Source organism: Cimex lectularius, unplaced genomic scaffold (assembly GCF_000648675.2).
Source record: "Cimex lectularius strain Harlan isolate CLEC.00 unplaced genomic scaffold, Clec_2.1 scaffold169, whole genome shotgun sequence".
Classification (NCBI taxonomy): domain Eukaryota; kingdom Metazoa; phylum Arthropoda; class Insecta; order Hemiptera; family Cimicidae; genus Cimex; species Cimex lectularius.
Genome location: NW_019392751.1, coordinates 1,083,264 through 1,106,583, shown reverse-complemented (window position 1 = coordinate 1,106,583; position 23,320 = coordinate 1,083,264). Strand labels below are relative to the sequence as shown.

General features: G+C 33.7%; 3 protein-coding genes across 7 annotated transcripts in view; 1 reads left to right on the top strand and 2 right to left on the bottom strand.

The window, feature by feature from the left end:
• The first annotated feature begins 2,479 nt into the window (after nucleotides 1-2,479).
• Nucleotides 2,480-8,604, top strand: LOC106672007 (probable ATP-dependent RNA helicase pitchoune). The gene is made up of 13 exons (XM_014403051.1): nucleotides 2,480-2,973; nucleotides 3,042-3,074; nucleotides 3,137-3,223; nucleotides 3,771-3,914; nucleotides 3,995-4,255; nucleotides 4,309-4,458; nucleotides 4,519-4,683; nucleotides 4,741-4,881; nucleotides 4,947-5,107; nucleotides 5,209-5,361; nucleotides 5,421-5,591; nucleotides 5,650-5,827; nucleotides 8,438-8,604. The coding sequence occupies exons 1-13, from the start codon at nucleotides 2,886-2,888 to the stop codon at nucleotides 8,566-8,568; spliced, it is 1,863 nt and encodes a 620-aa protein (XP_014258537.1). The 5' UTR covers nucleotides 2,480-2,885; the 3' UTR covers nucleotides 8,569-8,604.
• A 3,030-nt stretch (nucleotides 8,605-11,634) lies between these two features.
• LOC106672008 (CCR4-NOT transcription complex subunit 6) overlaps nucleotides 11,635-23,320 on the bottom strand; it is a 609,984-nt gene continuing 598,298 nt past the window's right edge. For 4 of the 5 annotated variants that reach the window (XM_024227261.1, XM_014403052.2, XM_024227262.1 and 1 more), the window contains 8 exons: nucleotides 22,007-22,164; nucleotides 21,783-21,937; nucleotides 20,929-21,080; nucleotides 14,091-14,200; nucleotides 13,900-14,026; nucleotides 13,649-13,826; nucleotides 13,438-13,577; nucleotides 11,635-13,301 (listed from right to left, as the gene is read on the bottom strand). In XM_024227261.1, the coding sequence (XP_024083029.1) occupies nucleotides 13,195-13,301; nucleotides 13,438-13,577; nucleotides 13,649-13,826; nucleotides 13,900-14,026; nucleotides 14,091-14,200; nucleotides 20,929-21,080; nucleotides 21,783-21,937; nucleotides 22,007-22,164 (1,127 nt within the window). In that variant the 3' untranslated portion in view covers nucleotides 11,635-13,194. The remainder of the gene's footprint in view (nucleotides 13,302-13,437; nucleotides 13,578-13,648; nucleotides 13,827-13,899; nucleotides 14,027-14,090; nucleotides 14,201-20,928; nucleotides 21,081-21,782; nucleotides 21,938-22,006; nucleotides 22,165-23,320) is intronic. The other variant, XM_014403053.2, reaches the window with a different exon arrangement.
• Nucleotides 16,057-18,048, bottom strand: LOC106672009 (protein YIPF5). Its single transcript, XM_014403054.2, has one exon. The coding sequence runs from the start codon at nucleotides 17,896-17,898 to the stop codon at nucleotides 17,047-17,049; it is 852 nt and encodes a 283-aa protein (XP_014258540.1). The 5' UTR covers nucleotides 17,899-18,048; the 3' UTR covers nucleotides 16,057-17,046.

Below are 23,320 nucleotides of genomic sequence, written 5' to 3'. Positions count from 1 at the left end.
TTTAATATGAGTTATACACGAAGTCAATTTGATGTAGTCACAGGCCAAAGTGGCTAACTCGCCACTCTCGACTCAATCTAGGCTTCAATTTTGAAAAATCGAAAAAAAAGATATTTAAGAATTTTTTTTTGATTTTGATATTTCCTTACTTTTTTAAACGTTTTGTGGATATTTTGACCAAATGTTAATAAAATTGATAGACGAAATCAATTTGATGTAGTCACAGGCCAAATTCCCTAATTCGCCACTCTCGACTCAACCCATGGTTCAATTTCGAAAAATCGAAAAAAAAGATATTTAAGAATTTTTTTAGATTTTGATATTTCCTTAGTTTTTTAAATGTTTTGTGGATATTTTGACCAAATTTTAATAAGATTGACATACGATTTCAAGTTGATGTATTCACAGGCCAAAGTCGCTAACTCTCCACTCACGACCCAACCGAGGCTTCAATTTCGAAAAATCGAAAACAAAGACATTTTTTAGATTTTGATATTTCCTTAGATTTTTAAAGGTTTTTTGGATATTTTGACCAAATTTTAACTAGATTCATACACGAAATCTATTTTTTGGGATTTTTTCGATTTATTTGAAAACTCCGTGTCCCACGAGCCTAATTCCTTTTCCAATCGACTCAGCAGGTCGATTTACATCGAGAAGGTTAATAAAAATTTTTCGAATTTTTTGGGATTTTCTCGAAAACTACGGGTCCTACGAGCCTATTCCTTTTCCTATTGACTCAGCAAGTCGGTTTGCATTGAATGATTCAATAAAAATGTTTTTATTTGTATTTATTTTTTTTGCGTTTTTCTCGGAAACTGCGTGTCATTCGATCCTAATTCCTTTTCCAGTCGACTCAGCAGGTCGATTTAAATCGCAAAATTCAATAAAAAAATTTCCGTATTTTTCGGGTTTTACTCTGAACCTACTTGTCCTACGAGCCTAATTCCTTGTCCAATCGATTCAGCAGGTCGATTTACATCGAAAATTTCAATTAATTTTTTCCAATTTTTTGGGATTTTTTTCGATTTATTTGAAAACTCCGTGTCCTACGAGCCTAATTCCTTTTCCAATCGACTCAGCAGGTCGATTTACATCGAAAAAGTTGATAAAAAATTTTTCGAATTTTTTGGGTTTTTCTCGAAAACTCCGTATCATGAGCCTTAATTCCTTTTCCAGTCGACTCAGCAGGTCGATTTAAATCGAAAAATTCAATTAAAAATTTTCTGAATTTTTCGTGTTTTTCTCGGAACCTACGTGTCCTACGAGCCTAATTCCTTTTCCTATCGACTCAGCAGGTCGATTTCCATCGAAAGAATCAATAAAAATGTTTTTATTTTTTGCGTTTTTCTCGAAAACTGCGTGTCATACGAGCCTAATTCCTTTTCCAATCGACTCAGCAGGTCGATTTAAATCGAAAAATTCAATAAAAAATTTTCCGAATTTTTCGGGATTTTCTCTAAACCTACTTGTCCTATGAGCCTAATTCCTTTTCCTATCGACTCAGCAGGTCGATTTGCATCGAAAAAGTCAATAAATTTTTTTTTTCGATTTTTTGGAAAACTCCGTGTCATATGAGAGTACTATAAGGGATACCACCAGCACCCCCCACCACTTTCCTTCCCATGGTGTCCCACGGTGTTTTTCCGCCCAAATTTAAAATCGTGCGATCTGATTGGTTCTGTTATACCGCTAGCACCCTCCACCACTTTCCTTCTCAAGGTGTCCCACGTTGTTTTTCCGCCTAAATTTAAAAACATGGGATCTGATTTGTTCTGTTTTGCCGCCGGCATTTAAATCACCGGGTCTTGTGGTGTCCCCAAGGAAGCCCCCCGCCTTCTTCCGCTTGCCGCGATAATTCGAACCGGGTAATCTCAAGGTGTCTCGTACCGCTCGTCTGCTTTTTAAAAGTAAACAAATTCGGGGCACTTACGATTTGTTGTTGTTTCTTTACCCATTCCTTCGGCGAAACGCTTCGGTAGAAATACCTTCGGTGGATGGTTTTCGCTGTATAGCCTACTTGGGCCATGATGACCTTCATGAGTTACTACGCAATCGCCAAATTTCGTCTTAACAATTTCAAATTTTGTGATGATGTTACTATGCCTATCTGTAAATCGATAAATTTCCCCGTTTCAGATTTGTTGATCTGATTGAGGAGAGCTGTCAAAGACATCTAAATGAAAAGTTTAACATTGATCATATATCTATAGGGGGAGATTACTTAATTAACCAACTGAAGCATAACGGATTACCTTATAAGTTTATATGATTGTAAGTCCTTCCTTTCTTTTCGACGGATGTTTGTTGACTACTAGTGCGCAATGACAAAGAGGACCGTAGTTGAATAAAACAAGGAGGGGGGGGAGTATTTAGTATGATACTGTAAGCATGGGTGTGAGAAATAAAAAGGCCGTATGAATAAATGAAATTAAACAAATTTTATTAATAAAAATATACATAATAATCAAGAAGGCAAGTTTAATGAACAAAAAGTATTTAAAAAAATTCACTCTTCTGTAATTGTAGAGCCATTAACATAAAACTATTCAGACATGCAATTTGTAATCTACACTGCTAATATTTTTGGATAATCAATTGATTAGTCCGAAAACTTTATACCGTGCACACTGTACTGGTTTTCTTCTGTAGTAGAAACACTGAATACCCTCCTTTGAAGATAGACTTCTTATCCTCGGGCAGCCGTAGTTAGAGATCGAATTTTTATAGAAGCTATCGATCGTGGATCGATTTTTCATGTCTTCCAATGGACAGAATTGTCCCTGTTGTTCTAAGGTTACTTTCTGCTAACGGCTGTAACCTTAGCTTTACTATTCACGTTTCGCATGTACACGTGTTGATCCAAACCGTTTTTAATAGCCAAAATGTCTTTTCAACAGAGGTTGTTGAAGAAAAAAATTAAAAAAAGGGAGATGAAAAAACTAAAAATGCTCAAGGCAAGAAAGGAATCTGGTGAGCTGACTTTTCCTCAGTTTGTTTTAATTGTGTGTCGATTATGCCTGACCGTCTTTTCTTTTTAGCTGTTGGTGCACCCGATGAAGACGGAGAAATCGGTATGTTCAATACAAATACTTTTATTTAAATTTTATGTTGTTATTTATCGTTTTATTGTCAGGTATCAATCATGTGGACAATACACAATGTGAGGAAGCTGCAGTAAAAACTAAACCAGTTAATAATAATGCTGAAGTTCAGAAATTGGGTAAGTGAATTTTATAATGTATTCATTCTTCTAATTATTTTCTCTATTGCATTTGTGAATTTGTTTTGGAATTGAGAGAGAAAAAATACGTTATTCTGGGATTAGAGTCCCCTAAAGCTTAGTCCATACTAGGGGAAAGTTGCGCGACTTTGTCGGGAACATCCACAATTCAATGTTGCGCGTCTGTTTGGTGGGCTGCCCTGCAACAATAAGTTGTGTCTACTCTACAGAGGCAGTTCCCTAGAAAATGTCTCAGGAGCCTGTCAGGTTTTTCTCTTTCATTGTTATTATTAATTCCATTAGAGTTCGTGGTCCAATTTACAAAATAACTTCTTTCAATTAATTAATTTTTATGTAAGGTATTGGTTGAGATAAAAAAGTAAGTGTCACAAGTGGGATTCGAACCCATGACCTTCGGCTAAATACGCCGCTGCTCTACCACTTGAGCTATCATGACTTCAATCCACTTGGACACCAAATTCCCATCTCAATCCACCTTTCGAATTTTCTTTAGTTATTTTCATTGAATGCCTTATTTGATTGTTAGGAAAGAAAAATAAAAAGAGAAAACAAAAACTAAAGGAAGAGCAACCACAAATGGAGAATGAAGAACAGGAAAAGGAAGAAAAAGAAAATGCAGATGATTGCATAGATGAGGATGAAATGGTTAACGAAGATATTGGAGAGAAATGTAAAAGTTTTATTCAAGTTATAAATAGTGAAAAACTATATTACTAGAAAATATTATTAATGTGTGGAAATAAATTGCAGTGCCTGGTAGTAGTTTAGGTTTGGAAATACAAAGTGGTGCTTTATTCTCTTCTCTTGCTGATAAAGTTTCCGAAGCGACACTCAAAGCTATTGCCGACATGGGATTTTCCAAAATGACAGAAATTCAGGCCAAGTCTATTCCACCACTTTTGGAGGGTAGAGATCTGGTCGGTGCTGCTAAAACTGGCTCGGGTAAAACATTGGCTTTTCTTATTCCGGCGGTCGAGCTCATTGTCAAATTAAGATTTATGCCTAGGAATGGTAAGTCATTGTTTTGTTTTAATTATTTTTGTGTAATTGCTTTAATTTGTCAGGCACTGGTTGTATTATTTTGTCACCGACGAGGGAATTGTCTATGCAAACTTTTGGAGTGCTTCAAGAGGTAATGAAGTACCAACACCATACATATGGCCTTATCATGGGAGGAGCATGTAGGGAAGTGGAAACAAAAAAGTTGACAAATGGTGAATTTAAATATACACATACTTATATGCATATATACATTCTTAAATTTTTGTTATAAGGAATAAACATATTGGTAGCAACACCTGGACGTTTGCTCGATCATTTACAAAACACACCTGGCTTCTTATATAAGAACCTTCAGTGTCTTGTCATTGATGAAGCGGATCGAATTCTCGAAATTGGATTTGAAGAAGAAGTGAAACAAATTATTAACCTTTTGCCTAGTACGTTTTTCCATTTTTTAAATCATAAGCTTTACTGATTATTAATAAATTTTGTAGAACGAAGACAGACCATGTTGTTTAGTGCGACTACCACGAGGAAAACTGAAGACCTAACAAGGCTTGCTGTGAAAAAAGAGCCTGTTTACGTTGGAGTTCATGACACATTCGACAAAGCGACTGTGGAAGGCCTTGAACAAGGTAATTGTGACAAAATTGCATTTAAAATTTTCATTCAGTACAGTGATTATTTTTTCAAATTTTAGGTTATGTGATCTGCCCTTCAGAGAAGAGATTCCTTCTCCTTTTTACTTTCCTTAAGAAGAATCGCAAGAAGAAAGTCATGGTTTTCTTTTCATCTTGCATGTCTGTCAAATTTCATGATGAGCTTTTTAATTATATCGATCTTCCAGTGATGAGTATACATGTAAGTTCAGATTACTTAATGTTAATGAATAAATAATTATTCATACATTATGTCACATGTAGTATTTATTTGGAATATTAATTTTCACTATTTATTTTCAGGGAAAACAACAGCAAACCAAGCGTACATCAACATTCTTTCAATTCTGCAATGCAGAAACCGGTATACTTTTGTGTACAGACGTAGCAGCTCGAGGACTCGATATTCCTGCCGTTGATTGGATTGTGCAATATGATCCACCAGATGATCCTAAGGTTCACATCAAGCACAGGATCAACACTTATGCTATGCATTAACTGTAAATATTTTATAGGAATACATTCATAGAGTAGGCCGTACAGCTAGAGGTGAAGGCGGGAAAGGAAATGCTCTCCTCATGCTCCGGCCAGAGGAACTAGGATTTCTCAAGTACCTCAAGCAAGCTAAAGTCCCATTGAATGAGTTTGACTTTTCATGGAACAAAGTATCAGACATACAGGCACAGGTAAACTATAGGTAATTTGTTCGTTTTGATGTTGGCTAATGGATAATATGATTTTTAGCTTGAAAAATTGATCCAAACAAACTACTTTTTGAATCTATCCGCTAAAGAAGGTTTCAAAGCGTACGTGCGATCATACGACTCTCATCACCTAAAAACAATTTTTGATATAGAGACATTGGATTTGATGAGTGTTGCCAAATCCTTTGGATTCACAGTACCACCTGCAGTTGACCTCAGTATCCTTTTTATTAGAAATACAATTCAGCCTATAATCATTTTGATTTGAAGGTGATAGTTTTTATCAAAAAGAAAACGTCAGGATTGTTTATGCAGGTTTCATCATTATTTGATATTGTTTATTATGAAAGTTCAACATAGAAAAATCTAATAAATTAGGTAAGTTCTACAAAAACCATTTTTTAAAAATAAAAGTTCTATAGATCCAAACATAAATATTATATTAACGTTATTATAAAGTTTTGAAGACCAAATTCTTTGGTCCCCTTCTGTATTAAGGTGGCCATTCACGATCACGCCAAATAGAACCGCGCCAAGCCGTACAGCTCCATTTAGAGTGCCTGCAATTTGAGGCGGCATTCACGACCGCTCCACAGCAAGTCGCTCTGAATGTCAACCAGTGAATTACCTTCTCAAAATGCATGATCTCTTGTGCTACTCTTCTGTTTATTTATATATTAAAAGCAAAAAATGGAAGAGGAAATGGTGTAAGAAGTGGCTCCTGAACAGAAGCCGTAATACCCACATCAATTTGATGAAAGATCTTTCCCTTGAACCCGTGATTGGAGGAACTATTTAAGGATGGATGAAACGTCTTATTTATTCATTATATTTAGTGTTCTATTGAACAAATTACTTCTTTCAATTAATTAATCTTTTTTGTAAGGTTTTGGTTGAAATGAAAAAGCTAGTGTCACGAGCGGGATCTGAATCCATGGCCTTCGGATAAATACGCTGCTGCTCTATCACTTGAGCTATCGTGACTTCGATCCTCTCCGACACCAAAAAATGGCAAAAAGAGAGAAAATTGGAAAGGTGGTAGGTTGAGATGAGGAGTTGGTGTCCGAGTGGATCGAACTATCGAAATCACAATAGCTCAAGTGGTTAGCGCAGCGGTTATTTAGCCGAATGTCGTGGATTCGAATCCCCTCGTGACACTATTTTTTCATTTCAACCAAAACCTTACAAAAAAAAGATTAACATCTTATTTATATTTACTCCAGCTTGTTACCCCCATGATTAAAAAACAAAAGACAGTCATGAGAGAAATCATCACTACATGAAAGGTTGGCAACCACATTACGATTTCTCGCTACAGGGATGAACTACAAAGAACTTAAGTTCTCTACTACGATTTCTGATCATTGTTAGGGGTTATCTCTCACTGCATTTGTATCCTTTGTTTTGAAAACGTCGACCAACTGGTTGAGGATCGAATTTCTTTTATTTCTATGGTGGTAATATAATCATTGTCCACCACTTTCATAAACATGGTAAAATTCAATCACCTCAACAATAAAATCTTGATTGGATGTCATTACCAATAAAGAATAAACGTTTTTGACTTTTTGAGAATGTACGACGGAGATGTTTGCTCAGTGACAGAAAGACGGAGACTGCGCCAAAAAAACGAGTGTTTTCCCATTCACGACCAGGCCAGCGCGCCAAAATCCCCACCCTCCATGCCAGGTTTTCCCATTCACAAACACGCCATGCCGTCGTCGCGCCGTAGATATTTGGAGTGGCGCGATGGAATTTGGACCAGTCGAATATTCGGCACAGCCGGGCACGCCAGTTCAGTTTTGCCATTGACGTGGTTTTTGGAACGGCGTCGCTCCGTTTGGACTGTTAGGAGCGATCGTGAATGGCCACCTTTAAATATTATTTGTAAATTTTTAAAGTTGATATTGAGGGGGAGGCTGGTGAATGCCTCAAAATGAATTTAATGTAAAATTGTTAAGTTGGTTCTGTTAACTAAAACTTAATATCTCCTGTTCTATCTGTATATATAAAACAGTTTGTGACTAATTGTCAGACAATGCACATACTAAACCGTTGGATCTAAACAGCTGAAATTTTGACAGTGTGTTCCTATGACATGGATAGCCGCTAAGAACAGATTTTTTGAAATTCTATCCCTAAGGGGGGGATCATAAGGACAACTTTTACCACCATGTATATACAGAAGTGAACTAAACAATAGAAGAATTTGAGAATCTAGACCTTATATTAGAAAGCCATACTAGCACTCTGCACATCACATTAGAAAGGTACATTAAAACAGAGTCCTGTGTGGATGAAGTAGTGGGTAAAAGCTAGTTAACTATAAGCAAAGTAATTATTTCAATTAATTTTTATGCAAAGTGTGGTTCATTAACAACTTCTCGTGTTCTAATTTATATATTACACGATATTTAAATATGGCAAAAAAGGTTGAGATTTATTAGTGTCTTGACTCTCGAAGACAGGAGACACGATATTTCAAGTGGTAGAGCGCCAGGGCACTGATTAGGATGTGGATTATTGTCCCACTTGTGACTTAATTTTTCACACAACCATACTTTGCATAAAAAAATAAATCAATTAAAATTTAAAATAACATTGAAACAGCTTAACAGTATTGCCCAAACCACGTGATAATGTAATGCATATATTTAGACCATCATAATGTTTCAATTTTGAAGGAGATATATTAAGCCAGATGAGATAATATTTAGGAACAGGAAGTAATAAAACGTTAATTAAGTGCCATGTACTGTTTTATAAGTATGTTTTATTAATATTAATGCATCATGGTTTTGTATGATTTTCCTTAACCAATTTCTCAGAAATTAACAGCAAGAAGGGTTCTAGACCGAGAAAGAGGTGTGGAGGAGGAGGATATGGATTTTTAAATACTATAAATAAAACTGACAGGTACAAAAAACCAAAATTCACCCAACCTAGGCCGAGGAATTGAAGCATTTTAAAATAAATTAAAACTTGTACAGCGAAGGTGAATGGAACTATTATAAAAACCTACTCTTTTTTTAAAGTAAAGGACAGTGTAAAATATTGATGGTTATAATTTGAACATATAATACTAACAATATAATTAAATATGTTTTTAAATTACTGGTTTTATTTAATTCTTCTGCCGCAAGGCAAGAAATTTCAGGAGTTGGGCCTTAATGTTTTAAAATACAAGGGCAGATTCACCTATTCATACTGGATTTGTTGACACATGAGGGTGATGTTCTGTCATACTGTCAATTGTATTTTATAGACTCCTCGAAAGCTGTGGATGTGTATTCAAGACGCACAGAAAATAAAACTAGCCCTTGCAGTTTTGACAGCCCTTGATGACATTTTGGGTGAAGCATATGTACTGCAGCTGGAACAATGCAAGACGTTTTAATGGCTATGACACACATAACGGTTTTGACTGAAGTGTTTAACACAGTGGATTTTTTTGCAGCTGACAGACACTACCCTTTCCTACCATCTACCCAATTGTCTTTCTGATTTTCGCCTTTTGTCTGCCATATTGTTTCGCATCTTAAAAAACACATACAGAAGGAAAGAATTCTTCCTTCTTCCCCTTCTTCAAGGGGCATTTGTATTGATGATTAGGGATGGTTAGGGTTACTGATGATTCAAGTCCTGTGTTGCTTGAATCCATTCTTATTTTTTTATGAATTGCTGCTGCTTATGTTTCTACCTGTTTTTAACTGCCTTAAGAAACTTGTACAATGGCTCATTCTGGACTTCTATCGGAATCATTCACAATTAACCAGGGAGTATGACAAGGATTGTAATTAGTCCTCTCCTATTTGCATTGTTTATAAATAACAGAGGAATTAGAAACAGGAGTCCAAATAGTAAATGAAATTATTATAATTGTACATATGCTGATGAACGATTTAGTTATTGATGCTTAATATTCAAAATCATTGCAGAAAAATAATGTCAGGGTGCAGCATTACTATGAGAAGTGGAATCATGAAGTCTTGATAGGACCAAAGTGGTTGTTTTTCTACATGGGGTGGAGGTGGAACTAGAGAGTGCTGGACATACTATATGGACCAATAAGAGAACAAATAGGCTTAGTGAATCGCTACATACACATAATTAGATATAGTGCTAACCTCCAAACTCAGTTTAAAATCCCACTTGCAGGTTAAATCTTCAGCTATACACACTTTAAATGTAGTTTGGAGAAAGATGCTAACGCAGGCTGCAAGTGCAAGTGAAAAGGACGCTTCTGAGGTCAATTATGCATTTTATATCATAAGGACATGCAGACTAAGACTTTCTGAAAGATCAAATTATATATAGAATTAATTGGTGGAATAAATAAAACAAACCATGATCCCAATCATCAATTTTTATTTGGAAATTAATGCATTTATTTTGAATGTATCTTTTTATTTTAAAATCCTTTTTACAACAAATATTTTAAAAGTCGACATGTCAAGGATATAAATTAAGAAGTAGTATTAAGGAAATAGTAACAAAAATGAATTAGACAAAAAATCAGTAAATATTTTCTCTTTTACAAGGTTCAATTGTATAAAAAGAAAAAACATTTATAAAAGGGGAATTTTTTTGACAACTAAGTACCTAAAGCCTAATATTTTCAATATGTCTTATAAATTTACTCATCACCCGATTAGAGCGAAGACAGAGGAAAGACAGTGACCACAATGGTCTAAAATACATTTTTTCCGCTTGTTTTTCGTCTGTCCTCACTAGAAATAATTTTAAACTTAATTCTACCTTTGAATTAATGACCGCTCTTAACGGTTAAAAATATTAAATTAAATGCCTGTTCTTCACCCTTTAGTAGATAATAGTATTAAGAAAAAACCTACTATTTTGTGCACTCTTCGTTTTCCCTGTCATGTTGAAAGAACATTGTTATCAATTCACTCAATGTATTAATATTTGGACAAAAAATAAAAAAACCTACAAATATCATTGATATTTCGTGAGTGTTATAATTTTTTATTTGAACTTATTCTATTTACCTTTTTTTCAAAAATTCTCCTGAATGGTTACAATTGTAAAACAAGAGTGTGAAGAGAGGCGAATCACAAGTAAACCAGTCTCCTTTGGTAGCCCTTCCCTCCAGGGAAAAATAAATTAATCTAATTAAATTAACATAACATTAAAACGAGGGTGAAAAACAAACTGTTTCATATTGTTATTTTAATATGTACGACGTATTGATACTGTAAAGTGGGCACAACAATGAATATAAACAGTTTGTACTTTATATTTGATGAAATTTAACAATATTAAATTTCACCAGATGAGATCCCAAGTGGTTAGCTTGAACGATTGTGGCAACAGTTAATTTGATGGTTATTTGTTCAAATCAATTTAATTTTTTTAAATACATTTTTTTCAAGATTTTTTTTTTTATATCGACTTTTAATTTCAAGATAAATCATCTTTCCCACACAACAACCATTAATTATCGATTAATTTGATACCAATATACACGCTATTCTATTGTACAAAGTTTTGCCACATTATACTCCTATGGAGGAAGTTAAAACCAGCTGGATTTTCGATTGATAATGGACCTTGCAGAAAAATTAAATTCTCAAATATGTAGGCCGAAAGAAAAACAAAATTATTCAATTGGCCATAATTATGTATTGACCAAACAGAATGGTTGGAAACTTTTTTTAAATATTTGAGCACAAAGAAATAGCATTCAGAGGCCCATATAGCTTTTTTCCTACCCTTTTTAAAAATTTACATTTATTTATGAAAAATGGTGGAAATAACTGTCAGAAAATATGATTTTCACAAAAATATAAGATTTTTTTAGAATATTTCAAAGGACTACTTTACTTTTTCCTCCCTTTTTTAAACAAACGTATGAAAATCGAAACATTTTATGAAGCGTTTCATAAAAACCAAAAGTGATGTTATTCTAAAATATCCTGTACATTTTCCTAGCAAAAATTGTGGCTCTAGTTCTGCCAGGTAACAGACACTATAAAACTACATATAAGAAATAAAATATATTAGATTCAATTATAACGGTTTATTAATTTCAAACAAAAACATATTGTAACACTGTCTCTTAAAAGTGAACCTTCATAAGATATATTTTTCTTATTAGTCCATGCGATTGATACTTCAGAATAATTGGATGCTAAGTAAATGCAAAGTGGTTCTTGATTTAAATGCTTTCTGTACTTGACTATGTTAAGAGAAATATAAGAATGTTACAGTAAGTACAATATTAAAATATCTGTACATAATATTACCAGAAATGATGTAATGTATGCATATAAAAGATAAATCATCAACGAAAAAAGTTTATACTCTCTTTTTCTTACAGTCAATTTTTTTGTGTTAAAGTAGTAGTACATAAATTATTAAAGTAAAAATTTGATATAAGTTGATAAAAGCTTTACAATGAAATTTTTAAAGTTGAGGTATTTCTTAAAATTGTGCATATCGTCACATGTTTAAAATAATATTTCTGATTAGATTATGTGAGGCGTATGGCATTTAAGACAGCAGCTTGTTGATTATTGATATTGAAAATTTATGTGCACAGTTAAACTTTTGGACCAATTTTTTTCCATTTGCATCTTTTGATGAACTATACCTTTTATATTATTAGTCTATAAAAAGAGTTAGTAATACAAATCCTTAATAGTTAATTTGTACAAACGAAAATTCCTTGTCATCTATAACAGCCGTTTAAACCTGACATAGGATTGAAAGTGAGGTTTTGAAGATATTATATTAAAAATTTTAAACTGAAAAAAATTGGCGTAATTAAAGGGAGAAAGAAAAATAACAATTTAAATGACCTCATACATTGTGATTGGCAAACGTTAAATTATGCACAACAAAAGTATCTAAAAGGAAGTTATGCTTTTCTAGTAAAAAAATTTAAATTAAAGGAAATAATGGGGAATGTTTTCTATAAAACAACACTGTAAACTCCAGTGTGCAATTATACACATTAATTTACCATATTAATTATTTTATAATAATCTTATACTTAACAGAACAAAACTTTTAATTACCGTAGCTATAAAATATTTTTTGAATTTAAACCCCCCACCCCCCCCTGATGAAGTGACCCTATAGCAAAATAAAAACTACTTTACTAAGATATCACACTGAGATTATCAGTTTCTTTGTATTTTTTTTAAATATTTTTCTTTTTAAATTTAAAATGCACTGAGAGCCCGTATCTATAAATCTCCATATTATATATATGTTTAAAATATATAATATGTATAAATACCGCGACATGAATATCTTCTTTGTCCATTTTCTTATATACATGTAACAGTACTTTCCTACCAAGTCCCACACCGCCCATTGCACTTTGGCTTGTTTCGATATATATATACTTAATTTTGGTTTGTTCAAAATATATCCATATTGTTCTATTCTTCCTTCCACCTGGGGTCAATGTGACTGTACTTCACAAGTCCTTTGTTTCCAATTTTGAATTGGCCTATTACAAAATAATATTTTCCTTAGTTTTTCCGGCTGTAAGCTTTGTACTGTAGAGGCACTGGAGGGCTGTAGGTCGCTGTGAGGATTGTTGAGTTAGTTGCTGCTACCTGCGAGATGATGTTGTAGATGAAGGCGTTATAATACCATTGGACTGTGACGTTACTGTCGTCATAGGAGTCATTTCAAGCTCAACCAAAAGGGGAAAATGATCTAAAAAAAATTTAAGCATTATGAAAAGATTATGTATAATCAGATAAAAATTAAATATTGTGGTGCTTCATCAGACTTTTGTTTGTCTGATTACAACAAAAATATCAATTAAAAAATAAATACACAAAATAGTCACCTGAAGGAATATGGGGGTGAGGACAACCTATTACTTTGTTTTCCTTAAGCCAGTCTGTAGCTAAAGGACCTAAAAGACCCAAGGGTGTCATACTCTGTTTTGAATAAAATATATAATCTATTATCCCTTTGAAATGAAATCTGAAATTACAAAATTTCTATTGTAACATAAAATGCATATACAGTGAAATGCTCAATGTTGTTCAACATACGTATAGTTGGTATAGGGCATTATGTCTTCGGAATAGGCTGAAGCAAGCTTAAAGGAATGTGTGAATTCGTTGGGCTTGTCACAGCCGGAGATCTTCTGGAGGACGGACTTATAAGGAAGTTCTTTAAAGTCTTGGTGATCAGACAGAACTCTTCCAGAGGAAAGAAATTCTATCACACCTACAATTAACAACGAAACATATAAAAAGACAATAAAAGTGGGGAATAATGTTAGTGGAATAATTTAAATTACCAGAATCAGGTAATGAATTAAAATCACCACATAGGAGCAGTTGTACTGGAGAGGCTCCTCCGTTTGGTCTAAAATGCATGCTCGCTTCATCCAAAACTCCTTTAAGAGCATGCGACAACATCATTACCTTAAAAATAAAAATAAAATAAATAAAATTTTAATTATTATCAAATAATAATTACAACACATACCTGAATTAGTTTGACATCACAGAATTCCGGGTCCCAGTGGATATGAGCCGTACACACTAGAAGAGCTTGTTCAGTAATTGAAGCACAATCTCGAGGGCCTGCAAAATATACTATCTAATTGAATATTGAGGTGAAATATCCATCACAGTATTATTTAAAAGGACAAATTTTTTTTTAGAGTCTTCGTAAATAGGTATAATTAACCTAATATTAACAATCTGTTGTGTCTTGTCTGTTCACATTTATAACAGTATTTTTTTAAATTAAATTTTTTTAATGGCCATATGAACTTTGCATATTAGCCAAGTAACGTGGGATCATATGCGATGTGTATTCTGTTTGGGGAGAAGGGTTATTGAAAAAGGACAAAGGGCGACAGTAGTAATTGAAGCCATGACTGCGGGGTCAAGAGCCAAGAGTCTATGACGCTGACCACTCGGGCTATTGCGGTCCCCAGGATATAACTGTATTTAGCATATTCTCTAATAATTCCACAAAATCCATCAGTTTAAGGTTTTACACAGTAATCAGTCACTAACTTAGAAAAAACTGGTTTTTTTTTGTAATTAAAAAATATTTTTCTCTCTTTAGAGGTTTTTGAAAATCGCATCTGTCTAATGCGATCAAATCAAATTATAGTGGATTGACCATAATTTATATCTACACCAAGGCAAGGTCACGCTTCTTTAGAAATTTTAGGTACCACTTCATTTTTTGTTTTTTAATTATTTTCCTTTCTAAAGTGGGCCTTTTTTTCCTCAATTCATGCTAATTAATCGAGAGAGATTTCTATTTTCATATATTTCTTATAATGTTTAATATAGAAATGTCAAGTGTATGAATTGAACTTGTTAAGGGTGATTGTGGGGATTTTATTATATGGACACATTTATATTTTATTTTTTCTTAATGACATATAATGACTTCTCATAACATCAATTTTTTATTGATTATGGATACCAGGAACTAGACGAGTTCCCCCTCAGTACTGCAGCTTTCCAGCTTATTGTACTCCTTCCTGGTTCCGTTTTTGGGAGCTTGTAGCAACACGTGTGCTGGTGCGCGTTTGAAGGGCATTAAGATTGAATTCAGAAACCTGATCCCACCGGACCTTCCATTGGTGAGTACCATGCCAACTTTCATTGTGGCCCCCGCTCCCCTTATACAACATCTTACTTGCTGACACCATAACCACTCGGCTACCAAGGTCCCATTAATTAAAGCAATGCAAAGACCGGAAATAAATAAAATAGGCATAATAAAGAATGCCACAATCAATACATACGAAAAATGTAAGATGTAGGGAAACAGCAAGCCAAAAGTGAAATAATTGTTAAATTACTAAAAGAAAATTTAAAAACAACGATTTTGGTTAAGTCCACCTAATGTTAATGAAAGCTAAAACACCAACAGAAAAAATATTTTGATACAGTCTAAATCCAATAAATTTAACCAATTTTTTAAAAGGTGCTCATTTATAATCAAATCAAAATTTTAGATGATTATGCTAAGACCAGAAACTCAGGCACCAATTCAGAATTCACTATAATAGGGCTGCCCAGGGGACCTTTCTCTAATGAAACAGAAATTTAAAAAAATAACACTTATGATGATTCTTTGTTATCCTATAACGTTGTGGAATCAAACAAAAATAAATTAATTTGGGGCACTGGTGGCTGCAATGGTTTAAGTGTTGACATGGCGCTCAACACTGTAAGGTCCCGGGTTCGAATCAAGCGGCCTTGTATTCGAACCCGACACACTAAGAAATTTTTTTTTTTTTTTTTCTTTCCAAAAACCGATTTATAGGGGGGTTCATATAACCTCGTATTTCAAATACCCTCATAAAAAATCAAAATGAATTAACCAACCAACATACTTGGTGTTGTAATTTTGAATAGAAACTTTTCTGTTAGTTACATATTTCCAACATTATGTAAGGAATGTGTAAAGTAAAAACATTAAATGAATGTTTGAACTCAAGATTTCAGATGTAATGTTAATTTTTTAAAAATCTATACACAAACTACATTTAACCACAGCTAAATAATAACAATATTATTTTATTTTTATTTAACCAGAAATATCTTCCTGGTACCCATTTATACAGACAGTTTGTATCAATATTTTTGCCTTATTAGAAGATATTAACACTCTCACTACTTTAGAAAAAGCTGTTTGAACACTATTTACTGTAATAATATTAATCCATATTTTGTATTTAGTAGTCCTAATTGACTGTATTAATTATTTAAATTAATTATAATTTTTATCTAAGGTTTTGGTTGAGATGAAAAAGTTACTGTCATGAGAGGGATTCAAACCACGACCTCCACTTGAATCATGATAAATCATGTGATTCAAACAGCGGCATAATGAGAGGAAGGTGGGTTCCAATCCTGCTTTGACACTAGCTTTTTCATTTCAGTCAACACCTTAGATAAAAAGTATAATTACTTTAAATAATGATAATAATTTCATAAAGTAGGGAGAAGTTTTTAAAGGAGTAAAAAATAATCATGATTTATAAATATTGCAAATTTCGACTTAAAATTTGGTAAAGCGAGAACACAGGGCAGACATAATTACACTCACAGGGCAGACTTTTACACCCTTGTGTGACTTTGTGGGCAATTCCAAGCATGTTTATTGAATATCACAATGCATCATTATCTTAACCTAAGTTGATATATACAAATTTGATTTGCCAAAACAACATTTACAAGTGAAAATTCAACTTTTAACCTTGTTTAACATTTTCCTTTCAGTATTAAAATTGAACAAATGTAACAAAATATTCAATAATGTTTTTATATATTCATCAATGTGTATATATACATACACATATATATATTTTTTTTTTCCTGTTCATATATGTAATACAATTAATGTAAATATCCAGATGTAACAACTTAAACGTTAAAAACTATTTCCAACTTTTTAAAAGTTTAATTTGTTAAAAAACAACCATGAGTGTAAAGACACCGTACAGAATGGCGCAAGGATAAGCAACTAGGATTTTCTGTGAATCATCTCTTGAGATTGTCGTAAAACCCCTCGATGCAGCCCAACTCGCCCAGAAGACGGCACAGAGGGAAACGCAGTATCCCAAGAAATTAGTGAGATGCATGAATATTCCAAGTGTCGACAGGAAAACGACAGGCAGCATGGAGTAGCCGAGCACAGAAGCCACAGTCATAAAGCTGGGATTGTCTTCCCACATCATTTTCAAAAGAAGGTACATGAAAATACAAGATGACACAGATATACCGTAGACGTAACCGAAATTGACTTTGGCACCAGAAAGGAATGTCATGAGGCCGAAGCAGAGGCAGAATATCAATGGACCGCTCAAGTCGTAGTCTTCCTGTACGTCAACCTGACTGAATGGATCCAAGACGAGTTTCACTTTACGGAAGATCAGGTCCGGGAAGATTCCAAGCTCCTCCATCAAAGGAGGCTCGTCCTCGAAATTGTACGGGTTCTTGAAGTCGGACTGGGGCGGCTGGTATATTTGCGGCTTGTCATAGAAAAAAGACATCTTTGCCTGGTACTGCTGATTGTACTGCGGCTGGGAATAATCGTTTTGTTGGAAGGCGAGCTCTTCGGCGTTGACGATCATATCACTGTGCTGGAATTGGCTATATCCCGAAGACTGGCTCCCGTCCGCGAACTGCCCTTGTCCGTTCATCGAGAACGAGTTACCGTATTGCTGTTGCGGCTGGAACTGCTGCTGCTGCTGCGGGTATTGCTGCGGCGAAGGCCAGCTTTCTTCCTGTTCCCACATATTATTAAATTGTCCGGACATTAAACTCACTTATAATACCAAATTACCAATCACCAATACAAGAAGGTTACTCTCGACAAGTTCTAGTTCCTCTGGTTGTACACGTCACCTCTCGATGCATCGAATCAAAACTTTTGTTTTTTATATTAAATAATACGACAAATATTTATAGTTATAAACATAATATGTGTAATAAAATTAAAACAGTACAGCTTGCAATATCATTGCTTTGTTTCTAAATCGATTATTAACTTCTTGCACCATATCGATTCTTCGAATTGTGGCGGGGTAAGTATATTTTAAATCTTACAAGATGAATACAATATACATTCTTTAATTCTGTAATTTAATATATCGCACACCCACAAGAAAAGAGACACAAGTTGAAAAATTCTAAAACCCGGATTATTCAGTTTTTCTGAAATATTCGGGTGTGTGATGCTACAGGAAAAATGACACAAATGTAAGTGGACTTTTAGCTGTCATGCAGCACCATCTTCTATTACTGACTCCATTCACGAAAAGTGGCATATTTTAGTTCTGTGTCGACTGTCGAGCTTTACAGCTTTATAGGTGTGAATATTTATCAGGAAAAGTGGCACAGCACAAATCTTTTTAGTAAACTATTCTTGTGTGCCAAGGGATTGGCAATTTGGCCAATCGCAACTTGGTGCATTTATACATTCATGATTTATACTTTAGTAGTTTATTATAAATAATAAATATTTCTAAATATGATTTCCACATCACATGGACAAACTAATTCTAAATTTGTTGTCAACCAAAAAGAAGGAAACTGCCATTAGTAATAATAATGATGAACTCTGTCAGTTTTCAAATTCCGCCTCTTTGGCAACTTCTTTAGGGCAAAATGTTAAGGACATTGGTTCTTCTCGTTGTGCTTCGATTACGAGTAATGAGAAAAAAAGTTTGACCTATAATGGTGATAGTTCTGGCTCTTCAGATTTCACTAACAAATCTGGGAAACATGAAGGTCAGCTTCAAAGTTGCAAGTCACAAATGATACAGAACGTCAAAATATTATAAATACTGAATTACCACAATTATATTTTATGCAAAAGAAGAAGATTGCATGGTTAGGGCCTTAATTGGCCTTAATTGACAGCATTCCTAGATTTTTTGCTTTCTTTTCAATCTAAGGCCAAAGTAGTAATAATTTTAGAATTGTTTTAGTTTTCAATGGTATAAGTATTGATCACTTTTTCTCTCACGAACACTAGATCAAAGTATGATCTTGAAGAAAAAAGCAATTTCAGTTGTTACTGCCAAACTTTCGACCTATTTTAAGGCCATTATCAGGGCGTATATTAATTTCACATTATGAAAAACAATTGTTAAATCGATTGTACAAATATGTTTTTTGATGGTGAATTATTTTAGTTTCATTTCTTTTATTTTAATAAAATTCTTAATTATTTTTAGTATTATTTTTTCATATTTTTTTTCATTATATATTATTACTTTTACATTATTTTATACTTTCAAAGATTTTTTAAATGTTTTAATTACAATATTTTTAATAATCAATAAAACCTATATTTCAACAATAAATTTTGTATTTTAAATAACTAATTAACCCTGACTCCAGGAGGAAAGCATATTTGAGTCAAAAAATTTCTTACTAAAACTTACTACATGAATATTATGCTCGTTTGTTAGGTTTGTAAGTTTTGTAAGTTGTCTGTTACTCTCACAAAAATTAATACCCTTTCAGCTATTCGTTGACCACCAGTATCGTTAGAGTAAACAAACTAACTTAAATTACTGAGAGCCAATATATGCAAAAAAGTGTCACACCTAAAAATGGGGTATTTTTTAGGGATAGCGGGGTAGCACAGCTGGATTTGTGTTTTTGCTTAAGTCTTAGAAAAATGAAAGTCAAAATGGATCATTGCAGTTTTTATTGCCAACAATCGTAATGGTGTCTACTTAATACATTAGTAAATAAATAAACTTCCATTTCTTTCTCCTGTAAAATTTTCTTTTGTTGAATTGTGACACTTTTCTTGTGGGTGTGGAATATTTCCTTTTATTAATATGTATTCAATTTTTAAGCCTGCATGTATTAGTTTACATAACATTAAAATAAAAATGTTAAAGATTGAATCCTACAATGACTGTGCAGTGAGATGAAAGAATGACACAAAAAAGCTGTGGTTAGTGTCCAAAAGAATGATGTTGGCTTTGCTGCGAGCCGAAAAAAAGCAATAATGGATAACTGAAGAAATCCTACTACTGATGTAAGAGGAAAGCATACAAATGTGCTTGCCCTGAATGCTATGAAGAACTGTACTGCTTTCTCAAAACAGATTATCATGTAGGCCAATGATGTGTTATTTCAGGTGAATTGCACTATCTCTTTCTTGTGAACAATGGAATTTTCCTATGGTCAAACTTAGTAAAATCAAATGTTATGATTTTCAGAAAGTGTAGTAGGTTGAACTTTAAAAGAAATATGATTCTTCAAGGGACAGCAAATGGATGATGTATAGGAAGGCAAATACTCGGATGTTTCATTAACTCTGAAGTTCTCTCTTAATAACCATTTCAAACATAAGTCTCTGTGGCAAAGTTTGCCTAGAACAGACTGTGGCCAAAATTCACATTTCAGGATTTGGAGCCCTGACTGCTAAAATCACTTTCTTAATATGGTGAGCCGATCTGAGCTCTGAGTTTTCTTAGGTCAGGGTTGAATGTTAGGATATTTTTTTTTCTATCATTCAAACACATATTTTAAAACAATTTTGCAAATGGAATTGATTCTTCTTCAAGTTAAAAAAATAATTATATACAACCTGTAGGTGTGTAAAATGTTGATTCTCATCCATGTATTCAACAAATTAAATTTTCCATTCTCAAATTTTATCAACTAGCTAACAGTTAATCATAATTCATAAAAAATGCAAAGCTAGCTTAAACTAAAATGAAATTCAGGGCAATTTATTTTAACAGTTAAATAGTATAAAATAGGGAAGGTGATACTTGATCTCTAGATAATTGAAGAAATGTTAATTAAAAACAAATACTCACAGTTTTCCCAAGCAGCCTCTTTTGTTTTAAGAAGAGCAGCGAGGCCAATGTTGTCTTTTGGCATAACCCTGTTGAGCATGTCATCTGAGCCTTCAGAATTTGCCATAGCTAGCTGGTTAAATTCTACGAGGTGCTCTTGAATGAGGGTGAATCTGCAAAATAGAAAAAAATGAACATTACTGAAGGGAAAGCTGAAAAATAATAATATAAAAAATATGATAATAATAACCTATATGAAATAAAACAAAACATTGTGGTGAAGTTTGTGATGGATTGAGGTACCTTGATTGTGATCAACCTGGTCTGATTTTTTTAAGAATCATTTTGATATTTTGCCATTTTCAGGCCAACTGATGAAGATAAGAAGATAAAAAAACCCTAACTTTGATTAAAATTAGTATAACATATGGGCATGTTAGCCCATGTGGACTTTTCCATCCCAATTTAGATGTAATGGTTTTTATCCACATTCTCAGGGACACAGTATAAAAATAAGATTAAAATTATTGTTGCATGTGTCCCCTTCTCCTCTGGCTGGTATTTCTTTTACAATTTGTGTGCATATGTGTGTGTGTGTGTGTGTGTGTGTGTGTGTGTGTGTGTGTGTGTGTGTGTGTGTGNCTCCCACCCTAAATTTCTACTACTACCTAGTAGATTAATACTTCTTGCAATATTCATAGCACAGTGAGCATTTATTGAAGTTTCTTATTTACAATAGGATCAATAGTTTTTGTTATTGTTGTTTCATAAATATATTATATTTATGATTATATAAATGTAGGGAGGTTTTAAGGCAAACTTTATGTTAGAAGCAAAGAAATTAAAATTAATGAAGAAGATCAAACAATACTAACTTGGCAGTTCTGTAGAAAATAGCACAACCATCTACGTATTTCCTTTCATTTTCAGACATGGTCTTGGCTCTCGATTTTGGTGAGAAGATGCCATCGTAGCCATCCCTTTTTAATTCCGGCAAGAAGAACTTATAAAATTGGTCCGTCTCAACTTCCTGAAATGGGCAATAAAATTAACAATGGTGTTATGTCTTTATTAGTTTTAAAATGGATGCCAATGTCACCTGGAGACTTATGATATCAGCAGTGTAATGCCTTATTTCAGCAAGGATGGCCTTCTTGCGGTATTCCCAAGCTAGAGCCCAGGTTGGGCAGTAGCCATACATTTGTCTTGTTGCATACTTGTCACACAGAACATTGTAGCACATTACTGTCATTAGACCTAAGTAAAAATAAGATAACTCAATTATATTTTATTATGAAACATGTGAATGCTACGGAGAGACATGAGTTAAGAATTGAAGGAACTGCCCCAGCTGACTCTTCATATAACTTCATATAAACCCGGCGCTTAACTTAAACAGCGCGTATTTTTCCCCGTTCTTCGGACGTACGACATCCTTCTGACGAATCAATCTGACAATCTTTTCTGTTCTGTAATCTTCTCTGCATATTTTAAAGCAAATAATTTTTTTTTTTTAAATGGCCTTTGGTGTTCCAAACTTATAACTGGCGCCCGTGAATAGGTACAGCAGAAGTTCACAGATTTTAGTAGGTCCAATTGACTTATTATTTTCACTATTATTGGGTGATCAATTTCCTGCATTGGATTAGAACGTGAGCAATAGCTCTTCATCCGCTATCTGAAAGAATGAACGCTAAATTGGCTGACTTTAAAACAAAAACTTTAAAACAAACAAGTAGAGAAGGAGATCTACTCTGCACGAAGAAAGAAATACATCACAGAAAATTTCTTCCTTCTAAAGGCAGACCTATAGGCAGAGAACTCCTTCTACATCATCGAAAGAAGAAGAAGAAGAAGAAGAACCAGAGATACGTCATCAACACACTGTGAGTACTTTTGTTCTATCTCACCCGAACACATATAAACATCCCATCCTCAAATTAACAAAAATATAATGCCTACTTCTAAACCTCTCCCGCACGAAATCTTAAAATTTCTACCAAAATACAATGGAACTCCTTATAAATTACCTCATTTCATTACTACCTGTGAGGAAATGTATGGTAGCTACTGTAATGAAAATACAATTGAAAGAGAAAGTAATCACTGGCTCCTCTTCAAGGCAGCCATGTGTCATTTAGAAGGACCTGCTGAAGCCATAGCTTTTAACAATAATTGTTCAACAGTCATTGAATTAATTAAAGCATTAAAGAATAATTTTGCTGATAATCGAACCATCCCGGAACTAATAGCAGAACTAACAATCATGAGATCATACACCAGAGAACACCCTACAGAATTTTTGAACAGATTAGATGAAAAAAAGAACTACAGTAATCACACGTTATAGATTAGATGGAATATCAGGAGAACTCTTGATTAACATAACACATCAATTAAACGCATGATTAAT